Consider the following 16,009-nt stretch of genomic DNA (forward strand, 5'->3'; position numbering starts at 1 on the left):
TAAGGGAAAACGCACCCCCACAATCACAATCAAAACCGGCGAGCACCTGGAAACGCATACATATTAAGGAGAGTAAAAGTAAGTAGCTCTCTCTCTTCCACTCTCACCATAGAGGTGGGTTATCTACTAAAGATATCGATGAAACTTTTATTTTTTGAATTAAATGTCTTAATTTAATGTCTTAAAAAACCCAAATACAGGTGTAGATAGTATTTACCATTTTTGTATCTTTAAATTTTGAAATAGCTTTGTTAATCTAAAAATTTATGACATTTCCCCATTTTCAGATTCTTGAAAATATTCTTTTTTTTAAATATGTTTTCATAATTTTTTGAAAGGACTTTTATAAATCCTACAAAAATATGACATTTCACCATTTTCAGATTCTCAAAACATTCTTCTATATTTTTTCATACCGTTTTAAAGAAAGATTTATTTATCTGAAAAACTTATTATATTTTACCATATTAAGATTATATTTTTTATTTTAACAAAAAAAATTCAAATATTTTTTAATACAAAATTGAGTTAATCGATATTATTTGCAGCTCTAAGTTCTCGCAGCCGCTCCCCAAGTTCCACACAATGGCGCAGATTCTGACGCTCCGCGCTCTCCCCAAAATTCTATCATCGCGAATGGGCAGCGAAAAATCGGCGAGCGTTTTCTCAGCGATTTCAGTCGCTTTCAGAAGCAAATCAGCAGCCAGCCAGCTCTCATCTGGATTTAAATTTCAGCAGTTCAGTAAAAGTACTTGGTATGTATCAGTGTGAATTGAGTGTGTGTGCATGGCTCCAGCTTAGTAAAATATTAATTTTTTTATCTGGAAAGTACAATTAGATTAACCCTATTAAAAGCCTTTATAATTCAACACTTTCTTACCTTTAATTTCTTTGCGATTATCTAACAAATTGTGCTGTGCAAATTTTCAAGTGGGGCCATTTTTGCGTACATTTCCAATCAATGTAATTCCACAAATCAAATAATATCAGTTGACAACTAATTGTCATATCGAAAATAAAAACAAATACTTTCGTTTTTTCGCAACATTTGCACTTATTCCGGCTTTGCAGTTTGCCTCACTTTGGGTTTGACCTTTAAAAGCAGCTTAGAGGTCATTCGGTTGTTCGCCGAGAGAAAACTGAAAAACTCTCCCTCTGAGAAGACGGAAAAGCGGTTTTATTTTTGTTTGCGGGAAATGCCGCTCGTGTCAGTGACTTTAAATAATTCTAGAAATATTTAATTGAAATCTGAAGACAAATTAAATATAGAAACGAGTGGTGAGACTTTGCCAGAAAATTCCATGGAGAAAGCCACTCAAAAGACGGCAGTACATTTTGTTACACCACTCGCCATACATATTGCAAGCTATCTTAATTCAGATTATTTACAATACTTTGTATAACAAACAATTTAAAGCTTATTTTATGTAAAATTTCATAATTTATTTATTGTTAATTTAATCTTTAATCGAATTGAACTGTTAACCAATATGCTTGCAATAGTATCCGAATATGCAAGTTTTAATAGCTGTTTTAAACAAATTTTAATTTTGTGTGTAAATTAATTGTTTATAAATTAAACGTCTTTTTTATCGATTTTATTATAAAGTAGTTTTGTTAAATTATTAAATAGGGGTCATTTGAAAATAATGCACATACACTTTACAAATTTCAAAATTAAAATTTCATTGTTACATCTCTCGTTTTTACGAAAAAAAATTATTTACAATTATTTCAACATTTTTTGGTGTTTCATCATTATTTTAAATTAAAATTTTAATTGAGATGATCCAAGTTCCCTTACCAAATTCTCTAACATAGTAGTCCTATTACGATTAATTAAAGAATATCGTTATAACTAAGTGGTTATTAGTATTAAAAATGGCAGGGATTTCGGGAATATTCTGGGCTACAAACAGTGCCAATTTTGAAAGCCCTTATCTGCGGTTAGCTGTTTGTGTTTTTCTTGAAGCCATGCCTAGATTAAAACAATAGATAATCGTTGCTAATTTAATTTATTTGTGAACCTTGGTTTTTGCAGTGCCAGCAACGAGATGACCATTAAAGCGATCAAGGCCCGTCAGATCTACGACTCCCGTGGCAACCCCACCGTGGAGGTCGACCTGACCACCGACCTGGGACTGTTCCGTGCGGCCGTGCCCTCTGGTGCCTCCACCGGCGTCCACGAGGCTCTGGAGCTGCGCGACAACGACAAGGCCAACTACCACGGCAAGTCGGTGCTGAAGGCTGTGGGCCATGTCAACGACACGCTGGGACCCGAGCTGATCAAGGCCAATCTGGATGTGGTCGACCAGGCCGCGATCGACAACTTCATGCTGAAGCTGGACGGCACCGAGAACAAGAGCAAGTTCGGAGCCAATGCCATTCTGGGTGTTTCGCTGGCCGTGGCCAAGGCCGGTGCTGCCAAGAAGAGTGTGCCGCTGTACAAACACATTGCCGATCTGGCTGGCAACAAGGAGATCATCCTGCCGGTGCCCGCCTTCAATGTGATCAACGGCGGCAGCCATGCCGGCAACAAGCTGGCCATGCAGGAGTTCATGATCCTGCCCACCGGCGCCACCACCTTCACCGAGGCCATGAAGATGGGCTCCGAGGTGTACCACCACCTGAAGAACGTGATCAAGGCCAAGTTCGGCCTGGACGCCACCGCCGTGGGCGATGAGGGTGGCTTCGCCCCCAACATCCAGTCGAACAAGGAGGCCCTCTGCCTGATCACCGATGCCATTGCCAAGGCCGGCTACACCGGCAAGATCGAGATCGGCATGGACGTGGCTGCCTCCGAGTTCTACAAGGATGGCCAGTACGATCTGGACTTTAAGAACGAGAAGAGCGACAAGTCGCAGTGGCTGCCGGCCGACAAGCTGGCCAACTTGTACCAGGAGTTCATCAAGGACTTCCCCATTGTCTCCATCGAGGATCCCTTCGATCAGGACCACTGGGAGGCCTGGACCAACCTGACCGGCTCCACCACCATCCAGATTGTGGGCGACGATCTGACGGTGACCAATCCCAAGCGCATTGCCACCGCCGTGGAGAAGAAGGCCTGCAACTGCCTGCTGCTGAAGGTCAACCAGATCGGCACCGTCACCGAGTCGATTGCCGCCCATCTGCTGGCCAAGAAGAACGGCTGGGGCACCATGGTCTCCCACCGTTCCGGCGAGACCGAGGACTCGTTCATCGGCGACCTGGTCGTGGGTCTGTCCACTGGCCAGATCAAGACCGGTGCTCCGTGCCGCTCGGAGCGTCTGGCCAAGTACAACCAGATCCTGCGCATCGAGGAGGAGATCGGCGCCGGCGTCAAGTTCGCCGGCAAGTCCTTCCGGAAGCCGCAGTAAGCGCAGCAGGGACACTTCTAAATTCCAACCACACCACCAGCCAACCCCCAACCATCTGATTTGAGATCTGGATCTTGGAGAGGAGAGAGATTGGAGCTGGACGAGGAGGAAGATCCAAAAATAAAAAAAAAAACAAAGGAGGCGGCGGTGCACGTGTTCGTCAACAACCCTTTACTTTCGGAACTTGTGTCTGGCGCACAAACGAATCAGATTTAAATTACCAAAAACCGTTTGCTGTCTCTATGCTTCGTAATTAGACATTATTATTAATGTTAAACCATGATCTAATCATTATTTATAAAACACGAAAAAAAAAAAACAAACTTCAACAGCTTGGAATATCTTTAATGTTGTCGCTGTAATTGTTTTGAAATTATATATTGATCTACACATAACCAACAAAACAAAAGACACAGTTACACACACAGTTATTCACTTCAGAAATGGTTACTAAATTATTGTTGAGACATAGAATTTAAGCAGAAAAAACCGTTGAAATCATTTACATCGAGTGCACGGTGTTCAGTAGCCGAGATCCCACTGGAAAAACAGTAAACATAATACTACACACATGGAGAATGCGTACAAAAATTCAATTTGTTAGTTGATGTGAAAAATACAAATAAAAATAATGAAACCCACCTGAATGGTTTTTTTAATTTTATTGCAGAACGTGGCGTTGCCAGATGGATCGTACAAACCGTGTAAAATAGATCCATCTACATTGCAAATAAATACATTTTGTAGTGGTGACTATAAATTCTTCAAAAGAACGAAATAATTTTTGTACAAGATGTCCAATTAGAATTAAACAACATTGGTAATATTTTTTACATGAGTGGTGTTAAATAATGAGTGCATTTTAGCGATGTTAAGAATTTTAACAGCAGGTATGCAAGAACTGGAGTGAGAAGTTAACAGTGGCAAGAAAATATCGTTAGAGACGGATTAGCATTGATAATCTCTCCTAAATATCGATAAGACCAATATTTTGAAAACAACTATTGACAAATCGAATGTTTCTCCACCTCTAGGCGAGAAACTAACCACTAAATGTTGGCTTAACGTCGAACTAACAGCGAAATTTTAGCGAAACGTCGAACTAACAGACAGAGAGCGGATCTTCTTCGTTAGGGATGGATAAACATCGATAGTCCTGCCAAAAATCGATAGAACCGATATTGTGAACAATCGATTTTGGCATCGAAGTGTCGCCACCTCTAGATAAAGTAAAGAAGAAGAAAGTAAAGAAGGAGAAAGAGAAAGAAAGGAGCAAGAAAATAACACATCAAGTCGCGCCGTCGAAAAAATCCGAAAAATTAAATCACGGGAGCATAATAAATAAATAGTTTGGGGCACAAGCAATTGGGGTACCAAAACACTTTTCTCGCCGTTCGGGCGTGTTTTCGCTGCGCCTCGCTAAAACTACAAAAGGCCGAATTCGAACTTAAGCTAAAGTTGATATTCGAAAAAACCTTAAAAATCGGCGATTGCCTTATCCAACCTGTGCCCGATGGACTTGGCGCCGTGCGCATAATACCTTTTATTTAAGATAACGCTTATCAGTGAATTCTCGACTGCAGTTGCATAACTCATTGCCAAAAAAAAGTAGGGGACAAATCACAACACCAAAGTTCTCTTTGGGAAACTAAAAAAATTCAAAGAACAAAAAAAAGTGGAAAGGATAAGGGTTAAGAGGAGAGTGTCGTTAGCGGGCTAAGAGCCCCTCCTCCTGGGGCCGCCATTCCCCCTCTTCCCCACGTGCCTTAAAATAAATACATAACTCGTGTTTGCTTTTCAACGAAAATCTAATAAAATAAAATCAAGTGCGCGTTAATTGCAACCAAGTTATTTGATTAAATCTAACAAATAGTAATAAGAGTGGAATTACGATAAACAGTTAACATGGCCCAAAACACAGCAGACACTTTCATCCATTTAATTGCCGGCGGGTAAGTAAAAAACCTATTAAAACCTATTCTATACTTTTTCGCTATTGCGTCTTATCGCAGGTCATGCCATTAAAGAAAAACCAGTTTGCCAGCGATTTAGTAGTGAATTCGAGGCGAAAACGTCGCAATTGCGATTAGATTTTAGTTCACTTTAATGTGAATTGAACATCATTGGCGCCATTGCCAAAAAAAAAAGCAGAAAAAAAAGAAAGGCCGAAAAGAACCATAAAAAACAACAACAACTTGCTCTTCAGGAAACACGCTCTGTTCACGTGTTTTTTTTTATTATAATTTATTATACGGGAACGACAGCTGGCGAAATCACAACGGAGATAAACGAAATAAGTAAAAATATAAATAAATGAAATGCCTTGCAACAAACAAACATAAATAAACAAAGCGAATCGGTGGTTTTGTCCCTTTCTTTCTTTATTTTCTTTCTCCATTTTCTCAGTTCATTTCCCAGCCAATGTCCAATTGGATTTTTCAATACGCTTGACAAGCTTAAATTATTTTGTTGTTGTTTCCTTTATTACTTTTATTGTTGCTTTTATGGGGGCTATTTTTAGACGCGTCGCATCTGAATTTATTTTTGTTTTACCTGCACCCTACATACACACTTGCCGGCACATTAGTTACTCTGACGAACCGGTTTTTGTGTAAGAGGAGGGGAAGCTCAGATAAAGAATCGGACAGTCGAGCCCCTGGTATTTCGGGAAATGTAAATTTAAATGGGGTTACACTCAAAGTGAGGGGCCTGATATTCGGCGTTTTCAAATGCTGAGCTTGGGGTTTGTTTTTCCTCGATTTGGTGCAGTTTTATACAAGAGTTTTAGTCTCCTACAAACTGGTTGATTTTTAATATTTAAATATAACTTTTTAGATATATTATTATTATATTATTATTATATTAACACTTAAGAAGTGTACATGTCGGAACTAACAATAATTTTGAGATAAGAACAACATGATTTGTATTAAATCCCTATCATTTGATTAACTTTTACTAAATTTACCTTGGCAGAGGCCTTCAATAAGCCCTTCTAAAAAAGTGGCCCCTTATATATCTACAGAATGTCAATTCTAAACCCCCTAAAACTTTCAGCAATCAAGTCACTGGGCAATTTGCCGGCCGGCAGCTTAAGCCCACTTATCAACAGCAAAAAAGGGGGGGAAAAAAAGACCAACAACAATGCAGTCTCAATGTGCACAAATTGTCGTAAGACTTCCCTCCACCCAAGTATATCCGTATCTATGTGAGTTGTTTACATATATGCGTAATATATACCTTTAATGTGGGGGAAAAGTGGGAGGAAAGAAGTGCACGTTGCAACTTGAGCTGTCTTAATACCCCAGTTTGTCGTCGTAGAACGCCTTCTAGTTGTCGTTAGTTCTGGGGTATCTCGTCTTGGTACACGTTGGAAATAATAACAAAAAATAAAAAAAAAAACTATAAAACAACCTTGCCTGCACACATTGTTATCGCTATAAATAAGTCGGCAAAGCACACAATTAAGCCACATCCACCTAATCAAGCATCAACAGCCTACGAAAGGGGGGTCTTACATAAAAAAGATAAGAAATTTCTTCTTTTATTTAATCTATTTTATTATGTTGTATTTAGATTAAGAGAAGTATTTCATTGTAGAGTACGCAGCAAATAAATTCCCTTTGGAAAGCATGATATTTAAATTATATTTTTAAATTATAAGAAATTTCTTCTTTTATATAATCTATTTTATTATGTTGTATTTAGATTAAAAGAAGTATTTCATTCATAGTTTTTTTTTTTATGAAAAAATCTTTTTTAAATTTGGAAAATTATAATATACGTAATCTTACTCTTAGGATCGGCAATTAGTACCTATCTCAATTGAACATTTCTAAATATGGTTCCACTTTTCTGACACTTAAAAATTATAATATATAATATACAAACGTTTACCCTGACAATCGGCAATTAGTACCAATTGCGAAATTGGTTCAGACAGCTGAGATCTATTCCCTATAACTTTTCGATTTGGCACACCGTATTGCACATTTCTCTAGCCAAGCTATGTATATACTGTATTTTGCATTGTGTTTTTGCCCACATATTTTGCTGTTATTTGTCTAGAAACAAATCTAAATTGAGCTTGGCAAGCGAATTCGAATTTGTTTTGGTTTTTCAACTAGACAACAGGCCGGGCAAATAAACTTTTTCTGGCACACTGACTCAGTTGAAGGCGAATAGATTGCAACAAACGGCAGCTACCAAGGTGTTTTTTGCAAAGGAGGGGATATTACAGGGGCTATATGGCTAAACAAACAATGTCACCTAAGTTGCAGGTTCGAAATAAACCCATTGCAATTCCTTGTCTGCCAGTTATTTATAGCTAAGTATTGTGTTTTCTCTTTGAGTTTAAACTTTAAGGCCAAAACTTTTCCATCAGCTGTGATTTGTTTACTTTTCTAATAGATTGTTTTCTTGCTTGACCAGGCCAAAGCTGTTGACTTTTTTTATCATTCGTGTCTCTCTGCACGTACGCATATTTTAACAATTTGTTATGCAAATATGAATCTTATTTGAACCTCGAGAAATAGAAAAGAGGTAAAGGATTGAAATAGTGAAAATACTATTTTTTAAAAGTTTTATTTTTGTATTTAAAAATTGATATGTTTTCATTGTTGAATCATTTGGCAAAGCTAAAATTGTGTCAAGGGCGTCAGTTTTATTATGCTCTTGATCTAGACACTAATTCTTATTAGGTAGATATAAACAAAATATATACTAAACTGTGGGAAATCAGAAAAGGCAGAGAAAATTTAGAAGGTCGCGTGCCAAGTTTTATTCGAAAACAATAAGATTTTAATAAACTTAATTCTAATCTTATCTTAAATGTTTAAAATCCAAACTAAATATAGTCCTCCTTTATAACCTTCGATTCCTTTTGACCCATAAACAATAACATTGAAAACTTTCCATAGATTTCGTAATCTAAAAAAGAAGCTAAAAGAAGCCGAAAAAAAACGTGAAAATAAAAAACGGAATTGATAAGATGGGAACTTTAGTCTGCGAAACACAAAAAGCCATTGAAATATGCGTACTATACACTTTTGGTATTTTGATAAGGAAAGTCTCCCCGCCAAGACTTCGTTATCAGCCAAATGAATTTGAGGTGTTCGGGGGGAGTTTTCTTCAAGCAGCTGGACAAAAGTCACCCCAGCAGAGGCTGACGCATTGCCCATGGAAATTATCACAGCAAAAACATGTGTTTCACTTTTTTTTAATGCCCCATAGACGGTGTCTACGAAGTCCAAAATTTCCGCTCTTATCTGGGCAACGCGTGTGTTTTTTACGGGCAACAAAAGTACCCGAGAACAATGTCAAAGAACAGATAAATCGCACATTAACCGGTTGCAAATCGGACGAATTTCACACATGCGTCGGCAAAGGCCATCGATCGGGAATAGCTGTGTATATAGATATAGCAATGTGAATCTGTGCGGATCGGTCCGAATGTACTTACTTTGCTGCACATGCAAACGTTAATTGAGAACTTCACATGTTTCACACATGAGCAGCAGAAATTGATGCTGGCTTAAAAAAGGCATATATTATGTTTGCACGAATAATGTTTACACCGAATGGATTTGTTTTTAACAAAATCTAGTTTGGATTGGTTTTAATCTTGGCTCAGGAGCATGACTTGCCTTTTCGCTTTTAATTTATTGCTGGGAAAAATTAAATGCAAGTAGTTCTGCTCCAAATGAATGGCTTATCAAACTATGAGCTTTAAATATATGAAGCTATAATCTGTATAAGTTACAAAGTATTTTTATCAAATTAGGTTCTACACTTCAATCGTTCAACTAAATATATTAAAAATAATAATAAACGACCAATCTATTAGTTAATAGATGATGATTAAATGATTAAAACAACCTTAAGTTAAGAATCTCAAACAGTATAAGTAAGAAAAAATTATATTGATTGTAATTTGTAATTATTTTTATATTCATGCTTTCATTGCAACATTTGAGCTAACAATTAATTTGTAACTCTCATTTATCACACTTCAACCGTCAATACATCACCTCTAACCAGGCTGTAGAACCCATTAATCACCTCATTCCCAAGTCAGTCAACTGTTACACTGAGTTCCGACTTATCCTTGGATTGTTTGTCCAATTGTCTGTGTGAATTACTTTGTGTTCGTCTGGCGCACAATTTGCTTTATTTTCGCGTGATGTGCCACAGGCAGATGCTAATTGAAACTCAATAGTTGAGCTTCCCGTTAATGCATTCGATTAAATGTGATTAATTTTGATTGGGTAAAAGCAAGAGAAAGTATCTAGATTATATTGCCAAAAGAGAGCAAGCATATGGTGGCGTAAATTAAGCAAAGGTTCCGGGGCAATTATGTCATAGTCGCATACCAGATTCGATGCGGATCGAGCAGCCATATAATAGCTATATATATTCTAATGGACGTGGCCCACTGATAGGCGGACCTAATGTGAATGTGACTGATAAGCGGAGGCTGCTTTTGTCCGGTCATTGCAATTCATCCGCTGGCAGGCAGCATCAAAGGTTATCGCAAATAAAGCCGGGTCAGTTCTCAACCAGCTTAGACCGGTTCTCCAAAGCCTCACCATAGACACACCAGATTTGCAAAATATATAGGAGAACGTAGGCAAAAGCATTCCCAGTTGATTAAATTTTGTTTTTTTTTCGTCTAGGATTAAGAAGGGGGAGACATTCGTGTCTGTCACTAGATTATTTGCAATCGATCAAACTTTTCCCCGACTTTTCTTTCCCATTTTTCCGCTACTTTGTTCCCTTTGTTTCATAACCATTCGTTTTCATTACGTGAGTTCATTGCCATCGATTATAATAATTTAATTCCACGATTCCCTCGGTTGCCAACTGCCAATTTACAAGTTTGCGATCACGAGTTATGCTTTTACAAACATATTCCTAGATAACAAAGTTCGCATGTGCTGTTTGTATTGATAGAGGTAATCAGTGTGTTGGCTTTTGGGAAAGGTCGTTTATAATTAATTTTTGGGGGCACTTTTTAGCGTAGGTGTAAACACATTTTTAATCTACTATAAACTTAAAGTCAAGGTTAAGTTGGCTGGCTTATGAACTTGAAATTAGGTATCTTAATTATATACCAAATAATAGGCGGTATTTTTTTCCCTCATCATTTAGTTTTCTTCATTCACCCGTCATAAAGTTCCCTGATGACTGACAGTGGCCAATTTTATTCTTCACACTTATTTCAATTTGCATCTGCTTTAGCTATTATCACAATTCAGTAAACAATCTTCTTTGACCCTGCCTTACATGCACTTGGAATTTGTAATGAAACGAAATAGAAAATGTTCTATAATTTGCTTTGGCTACTTGATGGACAACGTCTTATTCTTAATGATTTTCTTAACCACAACCCTTCCGTTGCATTAGGGGAAATGCTATTCATTTCCGATGCAGCCACTCAAATATGCCCCACCACTTAAAATCCAAATTGAAATGGATTGGAACATGCTACTCAAGTAGTTAGCTATACTATAAGCACAGCATGGAAATACATTTTTAGCCAAGGAATTGCGCAAATCGACGAAATACGAGTTCACTCTGCTCGATTGCCAAATGGGATTTATTTTTGTGTTGCTCATAAGTTGGGTATTTGACATTAGACACAAATGTATTTGTTCATTTTAAATGAAATTATTCAATAGTTGGTTATATAAACCTATTAAGAGAGGGTATTACCCTTTATGTAAAATATTAATATTTATTATATTTTGTTTATATTTGTAAGGTAACATTTATTCAATTAATATTTAAACTGCACTATTAATATAAAAACTATAGATTGATTTCAATGTACTATTTTTTCCACTGTATTTCTAATTGCTGCTACTATTTTTAGATAAATCTTTAAAATATATTGCTCATCTTGTTATTTTCCCTTTGTTTTGCTCCGAAAACAATAGTATTTTATATAAATATGTCTGCCATCGTTGCAGAAGGTTTTTCAATTTTATAAACCTTTTTTTTTAAATTTTTAAAATATTTTTAGCTTTAGTTCAATTAAAAGTGTTAATCAGAAATCGTGTTTTTCTATGTGTATATTTTATATTTTTCCCAATGTATAACTAATGGAATCCACTATTTATAGATGCATATTAAAAAGAGACTATTTTTGCTTTATTTTCTTCCATCCAGGTCGGCTGGCACAGTTGGCGCCGTGGTCACATGTCCCCTGGAGGTGGTGAAGACGCGTCTGCAGAGCTCCACGGCTTTTATGACGCCATCGCGTCTGGCGGAGAATGCCGGTGGACCGGCGAACGGTGGCCAATCGGAGCTTTTGCGGCCGGAACAACGACGTAAGCTAAGCACAACGATATTACGTAACAGATCACAGCCACAGGTGATTGGGGGTGTGCGTAGGGTAGTACCAAATTCTTTTTCTCTATTCTCTCATGCCCATTTTACCCATTTCACCATTTTACCCATTGCCAATTGCATCCTAACTAGCTTGAGCTCAAGCCCCCAAAAAACCCAAAGCCCAAACAAAAGAGCAGCCTTTAACATCTTCGATACCTTCATCTCCATTGCCTCGTCATTAGTTTATATGGTTTAATAATCAAATGTCTTTTGAACTTGCAGATCATGGCCATTTCACATTGCGGCATCTCATCCACAACCCCCAAATCCATGAGCATCATGCAGTGCCTGCGGTAAGTTTAGATTTTCCTATTTGCCAAGAGAAATTTATATGATAGAGGTGCTGCATTTCTAGACATATTGTTCAGAACGAGGGTCCCCGCGCTCTGTTCAAAGGGCTAGGTCCGAATCTCGTGGGCGTGGCCCCGTCCCGTGCCATTTACTTCTGCACCTACTCACAAACCAAGAACACGCTCAACAGTTTGGGGTAAGTTTCGCATTAAGTAGTTACTAAATTTCTTCAACTAAAATCCAGTCGAAAATCAACCCCTCTTTACTTTTCAAATACAAACTTCAAAAGCAACAGTGTATACTAAACAAAATTAAACCTATCATAAGAGATAGTTATGTCATCCCCTTATTTTATAATTTTTTTTATGCAAAAAATTTAAGTTACTAATTAGCCAATGATTTAATGATTTAAGTCCCTAAAAAATCAAACTGATTTAATTTTTAGACCGTAAGCAACTGTAGAAAGGCTAATAAACTTAAACTTATATTTATTTATGAAAAAACATAATTAATGTAATAATGATTAAAATATGACTTACAAGACTATTTGGTGAATTCGTCACAGATCAAATTAATAATAAAGTAACCCAGATTAAATTAAAGATGAAGTTGAATTTCTAAAAAATATAATTATAAATAGTAAAATCAAAGTAATCAAACTTGTTATAAACTATACACCAGGGAAATAGTCGAATATTTCTGTTATTCCCCTGGCAAATCATTTTTCCAAGTGCCCCAATAACAATCGAATTTAATCCCCAGCTTTGTTGAACGTGACTCGCCATTGGTGCACATAATGAGTGCGGCAAGTGCTGGCTTCGTCTCCTCCACGGCCACGAATCCCATTTGGTTTGTGAAGACGCGGATGCAGCTGGACTACAACTCCAAGGTGCAGATGACCGTGAGGCAGTGCATCGAGAGGGTCTATGCCCAAGGCGGCGTCGCTGCCTTCTACAAGGGCATCACGGCCAGCTATTTTGGCATCTGCGAGACCATGGTTCACTTTGTCATCTACGAGTTTATCAAGTCTAAATTGGTAAGATTTATTAAGTGTTTATTAGTTATGTTTCTCTTCTAATTTCGAATTTAATTGTATTACAGTTGGAGCAGCGAAATCAGCGACACACGGACACAAAGGGCTCTCGGGACTTCTTGGAGTTTATGATGGCGGGGGCTGTTTCCAAAACAATTGCCTCCTGCATCGCCTATCCCCACGAAGTGGCTCGAACTCGTCTGCGGGAGGAGGGCAACAAGTACAACTCCTTCTGGCAGACTTTGCACACGGTTTGGAAGGAGGAGGGCAGAGCGGGACTCTATAGGTGGGTGAAATTTATTTGTTAGGTGGATTTTTAATTTAATCAGCTATCAAAACAATCAATTAAAGCCAAGGCAGTTCCCTTTTGTGGGCTATTTAAAAAGAGTCCCAAATATATCAATAGAAAGTACATTTCATGAGCACTTATTTTGAACTTCTATATGCTAATCAGTTTAATAAATCGATTAAACCAAGGGACTCCCCTCTTGTGGGCTATTAAAAAGGAATCACAAGTATATAAACAGGAATCCCATTTGATAAGCATCCATCTTATCAAAATACTATTTAAATTTATACAATCAGATTGGTTTTCCCTCTATAAATTGCTGTGACAAAGTAAATCCCCCATATATTTTTCTACTTTTAATACCTATATAAATCCCATTTGGTTCAAACAGAGTCATGCCTTCATCTGTATATTTTCTAAATGTATTTTTATAAATTAGCTATTCTATTTTTTATAAACAGTAGCGTTTTATGTACTTTTAATCTTCAAAAGTGAGTCCCATATGCAATGCCTCAAAGGGAATCCCATAATATTGTCTTTCTCTCTACCTTTTCCAAATGTATATTTATAAAAAGTCTATTCTCTTTATAAATATACGTTTTATAAAAATATGGTATACCATCTTAAATAAGAAACAAACATTTAACACGGATGCCGAGTTTTTTGCTTGCTCATTGCTAATGAATTATAATGCGCCACCCACGAATTCGTGTAGTCTATTTAAATTCTTTTGCGTCGCATATTTTTTGTTTGTTTACCTTAATTTGATTATCACTATAGCGAGCGGGCTGCTTTATTATATTACTGCTGTGTGTCGAGTAATTACTCAACTAATTCAACCATCTCATTTTATTGCTCGACCTACAGGGGCTTGGCCACGCAGCTGGTGCGACAGATTCCCAACACGGCGATCATGATGGCCACCTACGAGGCGGTCGTCTATGTCCTCACCCGGCGATTCAACAACAAGTCCAACGAGTTCTATGACTTCTAGAGAGCCATCCTGTCCAGAGAATCCTAGTTAACAAACGAAAAGGAGGAGGAGGAGGAACCCAATCTGTGCATATGTAGACGCGACTGCTGCAACCTAATTGTAATACTGTACCCTTTTTAGACGATCCAAACCAACGAGCGCAAATTCTTTAGTTAACTAGCTTCTAAGTCACACCAAAACTGAAAAATGGAAACGAACTCGATAGACTAAAGACGTAAGACGTTGAACGTTGGCCAATAATGCAAACAAAAAAAAAAAAAAAAAAAAAACACGCACCAAGGATCGCAATGCACCATCCAAAACTGAAAAACCCACTTTGCTAAATGCTTTAGAAGGAGTTTCGATGTTTAGAAGGCCAAACAACGACTTGGGTTCGATGTATTCGCATAAAAACAAAAATAACAGAAAAAAAATCGTTATCAAAATTTGAAAAGGCTGCTATTTAGTTAAAAATACACTATATATATATTGAATGTATAAATGTGGTTGATATTTTGATATAGTGTGTAAATAGGATTTGAGTCGCTCAGAGTGTATTTGTAAATAGATGAAGTGAGTCGACTGGCGTTGCAATATGGCTCTCCTAGTTTTGTTAGTTTTAAGCACGAAAAAATGTTGAATGCCGCTATATAAATACATATAGAAACGACCGATCCGATACGTAATTGTAATCGTAATTTGTAATCGTTTCCGTTTCCGTTAAGTTTCCTCAAATGCGATATACATTTTAGTTACCAATAACTCTACCATTATAATTATGAATATTATTATTATTATTACTATTATTATTGCTGTTTATTTAGTCCATTAGCTAGCTAGTTAGTGAGCTCCACCGAGAGCCGTAGTGTGCCCCCTCCCAAAAACACGTATTTCATTGATAACGAGCAAAGAACGAAGAAAACTACTGTGAATAATAATTGATTGCAATCTGATTTGGTGGTGAAATCAATAAATACAACACTTTTGTTTAAAAATACACCAAGTCGTTTATTGTTTATTGCTCTGGCGATCGAATGGCTCTTTAATGCCAACCACAATATTAAACTTATCAACAACGCAGTCTGCAGGCCCTCGAACATAGTTCAATATTGAGTAGCAGACTGCCCCGCTAATAAATACTGCTATGAGATAACATGATTTTGCCAAGATAATACTTTTCTGGGAAGAAGTGATTTGTTGGTTTATAGTATAGTTTGATTGTCTTTTTTTTTAAATCATGTGATTTGAAACTCTGGATATATTCATAGATCAAAATGTGAGATAATTCTAAGAACATAATTAAAATACAAATTAAATTTTTTTTAAAATTAAGTTTTAAGGTTTTGGCATTCAAAAAAGGTGAATCATAGCTTTTTTTGGTTCCTAAAGCTAACGTTTTGAATTCCAATTACAGATATTACTTGGGATGGATAAATGGTGTTTTGGTAAGTTGAAAATGTTTTTTACTCCTATTTTGGATTTTATCGAGGGCTAAACATTGTCATTAGTTTTTCAGCCACATTTTTTTCATGATAAATCATCGCCACATTCTGCTTGATTTGCTTTTTGATCATTTGGAGTTTGAGTAACCTTCAAATATAAATGTTTAATTTAACCGCCAAATACTTTCGATCAAGGCGCATAATTGATTATTTGATTTGCCAGTGCTTTTGCTT

At 37.1% G+C, this 16,009-nt stretch overlaps 2 protein-coding genes across 4 annotated transcripts; both read left to right on the plus strand.

Moving 5' to 3' along the window:
• The first annotated feature begins 596 nt into the window (after positions 1 to 596).
• On the plus strand, positions 597 to 3,997 carry LOC128262575 (enolase). Its single transcript, XM_052996914.1, has 2 exons — positions 597 to 755; positions 2,042 to 3,997. Exons 1-2 carry the CDS (start codon positions 637 to 639, stop codon positions 3,354 to 3,356), a joined length of 1,434 nt encoding a protein of 477 aa, XP_052852874.1. The 5' UTR covers positions 597 to 636; the 3' UTR covers positions 3,357 to 3,997.
• A 575-nt stretch (positions 3,998 to 4,572) lies between these two features.
• LOC128262578 (mitochondrial carrier protein Rim2) lies at positions 4,573 to 15,330 on the plus strand. 3 transcript variants are annotated; one of them, XM_052996916.1, is made up of 7 exons: positions 4,573 to 5,308; positions 11,526 to 11,751; positions 11,970 to 12,040; positions 12,103 to 12,234; positions 12,801 to 13,074; positions 13,140 to 13,357; positions 14,228 to 15,330. In XM_052996916.1, exons 1-7 carry the CDS (start codon positions 5,262 to 5,264, stop codon positions 14,352 to 14,354), a joined length of 1,095 nt encoding a protein of 364 aa, XP_052852876.1. In that variant the 5' UTR covers positions 4,573 to 5,261; the 3' UTR covers positions 14,355 to 15,330. The 3 variants fall into 3 exon arrangements, with proteins under 3 accessions (XP_052852876.1, XP_052852877.1, XP_052852878.1); XM_052996917.1 differs by having other exon boundaries at positions 11,526 to 11,730; XM_052996918.1 differs by having other exon boundaries at positions 4,575 to 5,308; positions 11,526 to 11,686.
• Positions 15,331 to 16,009: the final 679 nt, after the last annotated feature.

Source organism: Drosophila gunungcola, unplaced genomic scaffold, assembly GCF_025200985.1.
Source record: "Drosophila gunungcola strain Sukarami unplaced genomic scaffold, Dgunungcola_SK_2 000001F, whole genome shotgun sequence".
In the NCBI taxonomy this organism is placed as follows: domain Eukaryota; kingdom Metazoa; phylum Arthropoda; class Insecta; order Diptera; family Drosophilidae; genus Drosophila; species Drosophila gunungcola.

Excerpts from the sequence above, each read along its gene's own strand:
- LOC128262575 (XM_052996914.1), top strand. The coding sequence starts at position 637 with ATGGGCAGCGAAAAATCGGCGAGCGTTTTCTCAGCGATTTCAGTCGCT. Across the intron at positions 756-2,041 it reads CAGTTCAGTAAAAGTACTTG|TGCCAGCAACGAGATGACCA; the intron begins GTATGTATCAGT and ends TGGTTTTTGCAG.
- LOC128262578 (XM_052996916.1), top strand. The coding sequence starts at position 5,262 with ATGGCCCAAAACACAGCAGACACTTTCATCCATTTAATTGCCGGCGG. Across the intron at positions 11,752-11,969 it reads TGATTGGGGGTGTGCGTAGG|ATCATGGCCATTTCACATTG; the intron begins GTAGTACCAAAT and ends TTGAACTTGCAG. Across the intron at positions 12,041-12,102 it reads AGCATCATGCAGTGCCTGCG|ACATATTGTTCAGAACGAGG; the intron begins GTAAGTTTAGAT and ends CTGCATTTCTAG.